The sequence below is a fragment of the Camelina sativa genome, chromosome 3 (assembly GCF_000633955.1).
Source record: "Camelina sativa cultivar DH55 chromosome 3, Cs, whole genome shotgun sequence".
In the NCBI taxonomy this organism is placed as follows: domain Eukaryota; kingdom Viridiplantae; phylum Streptophyta; class Magnoliopsida; order Brassicales; family Brassicaceae; genus Camelina; species Camelina sativa.
In genome coordinates, this window is record NC_025687.1 from 12,555,212 (window position 1) to 12,557,173 (window position 1,962).

The 1,962-nt window shown below is 38.3% G+C and overlaps 2 protein-coding genes across 2 annotated transcripts in view; one reads left to right on the top strand and one right to left on the bottom strand.

Annotated features, from left to right (window-relative positions):
• The window catches only part of LOC104776778, a 1,597-nt gene extending 622 nt beyond the window's left edge, over positions 1-975 (top strand). Inside the window, exon 2 of the mRNA XM_010500902.2 lies at positions 216-975. Coding sequence (XP_010499204.1) covers positions 216-683 — 468 coding nt within the window. The 3' untranslated portion in view covers positions 684-975. The remainder of the gene's footprint in view (positions 1-215) is intronic.
• The window catches only part of LOC104776777 (nuclear transport factor 2-like), a 1,915-nt gene continuing 790 nt past the window's right edge, over positions 838-1,962 (bottom strand). Inside the window, exon 2 of the mRNA XM_010500901.2 lies at positions 838-1,180. Coding sequence (XP_010499203.1) covers positions 1,109-1,180 — 72 coding nt within the window. The 3' untranslated portion in view covers positions 838-1,108. The remainder of the gene's footprint in view (positions 1,181-1,962) is intronic.

Here is a 1,962-nt window from a genome sequence, read left to right on the forward strand (position 1 = left end):
GGGGGGGGGGGGGGGGTTGGATCAGTAAAATGAAGATTTAATTATTAGTGTGTCTCCCCTTATTCTTATTTATTGCGTACTCGAGTCCTGGCGATACACTCAACGTATATCTTGCCAACATGATTGTGTTAGTTTCTGTTTCATGTCCTGTCTTGGGTTGAGTTGATGACCTATTCTCATTTCAGGGCTGATGCTAATTTTTGTTTGTAACTTAGTTGGAATCACCGAGGATGAAGGGAAAAACTCATGGGACAGCCAAAGAAGAAGAAGAGGAACAAAAAGAACAATCTCCAGAGTCTTCACCGACCAAAGGAAAACACGAGGGGAAGAAACATTTGGAAGAGAGTATAGAAGAATTAGCTAAAGACATCAAGAAGGTGCAGAGGCAGAACAAAATTACCCATATACTGATATCGGCTACGATCATCCTGACATTGACTTGGCAGCTCTCTCAGTACTCAATGATTTTCATGTTGAAAGATAGGATTAGCCACCCAGTCAGATCCATAGGGGGTATGCTTAATGGGATGTTCAAAAGTAAGATACGTCCACTCAAGAATCCACTCACGGGGGCTTCCACTTCCAAGGAGCAAAACAACCATGGGAATGGAACAGACAGTGGACCTCATGTTCAAGTGCCCGAGCTGTTGCGAGAATTTGGTTTCGATGACGATGACGAATAATAAATAGATCTCGTTTGTGACTCTATAATACAGTTGTTATCTGGGAACTGGGGGTCACCCTCACTATTTTCTTACTTTTCAATATAGGTAGTCTACTTTTGCACGGTCGTCGTGATGGAAAAGAAAAGAATAGTAGTTTGATCATATGAAAAAGGGTTTCAAAAGGGAACCATATTCCAAAATAAACATTTGTCATATCCTTAAAAGTACTTACTAAATCATGGATCAATGCCCGAAAACAAATAGAGTAATCTCAACCAAAGTAACAAAGGAGCTCCATTGATTTAAAATAAAAAACAGACAGCAAACCACGAGAAAATAAGCTTCATGTTCCAAATCTAAAACCAACTCACACCCCAAACTTCCATCAGTCTTCTTTTTGGCTTGTCATCATGGTGTGAATATACCTCCTTGCACCAGATCCCTCAGGCATAGTTCAACCTGAATATATCATTGAACACGTAGTAGGTTCCCTGATTCGATATCAAATGGAACATCTGTGCAGAAAAAGACAGGCGAGTCAAGAACCAGGCAAAATCCAAACAAGAATTATGCTACTTTTATAAAGGAATCCAATGCGTGATTCGCAATATGAGAGATGCATATATGTAGCTCTCAAGTTGATATGAATTCATCCCACTTAGTTCGATGCATAGATTCGACTAGTTTGATGTTCACACAAAAAATTGATAACAAAGACACAAGTAGTACCCTAAAAATAAAGAACTAAGAGGCAATGATACAAGCATATTATTTTGCTTCCTATAGGACAAATCTAGTATACAGCCTTCAAAACTGAAAAAAAACAAAAACCAAAAACAAAGTCCACAGCAGATGATGCACACACCAGAAGCAACACATAACCATATAGAATCGAGACATTTTAAACGAATGCAGTATATCAAAAACTACACAAGATCACAGTTGAGAAAAACCTAGAAGATGCATGGAAAAATAGAGTATTCCGATGCAACATTCACGAAACATAAGGAGAGAGAGAGGCTCCACAAGAAGAAATCTAAAATGCCAGAAAGAGGTGACTCAAGATTACATGTACACAAAACACTGGGAGAAAAAAAAAACTCTTAACCTTAAACTCTATCACTAAATGCATCAAAGAGGGTACAAAATTGCGAGACAATTCCAGATCGTTGAAGCTTCTAATGACCTAACTAACAGGCATATATATATATATATATATATAAAAATCAATCAGAAGAAATGCACAATTTAAAACCCTAAGACCCTACCGTACATGATCGTGAAACATGGGGGGGGG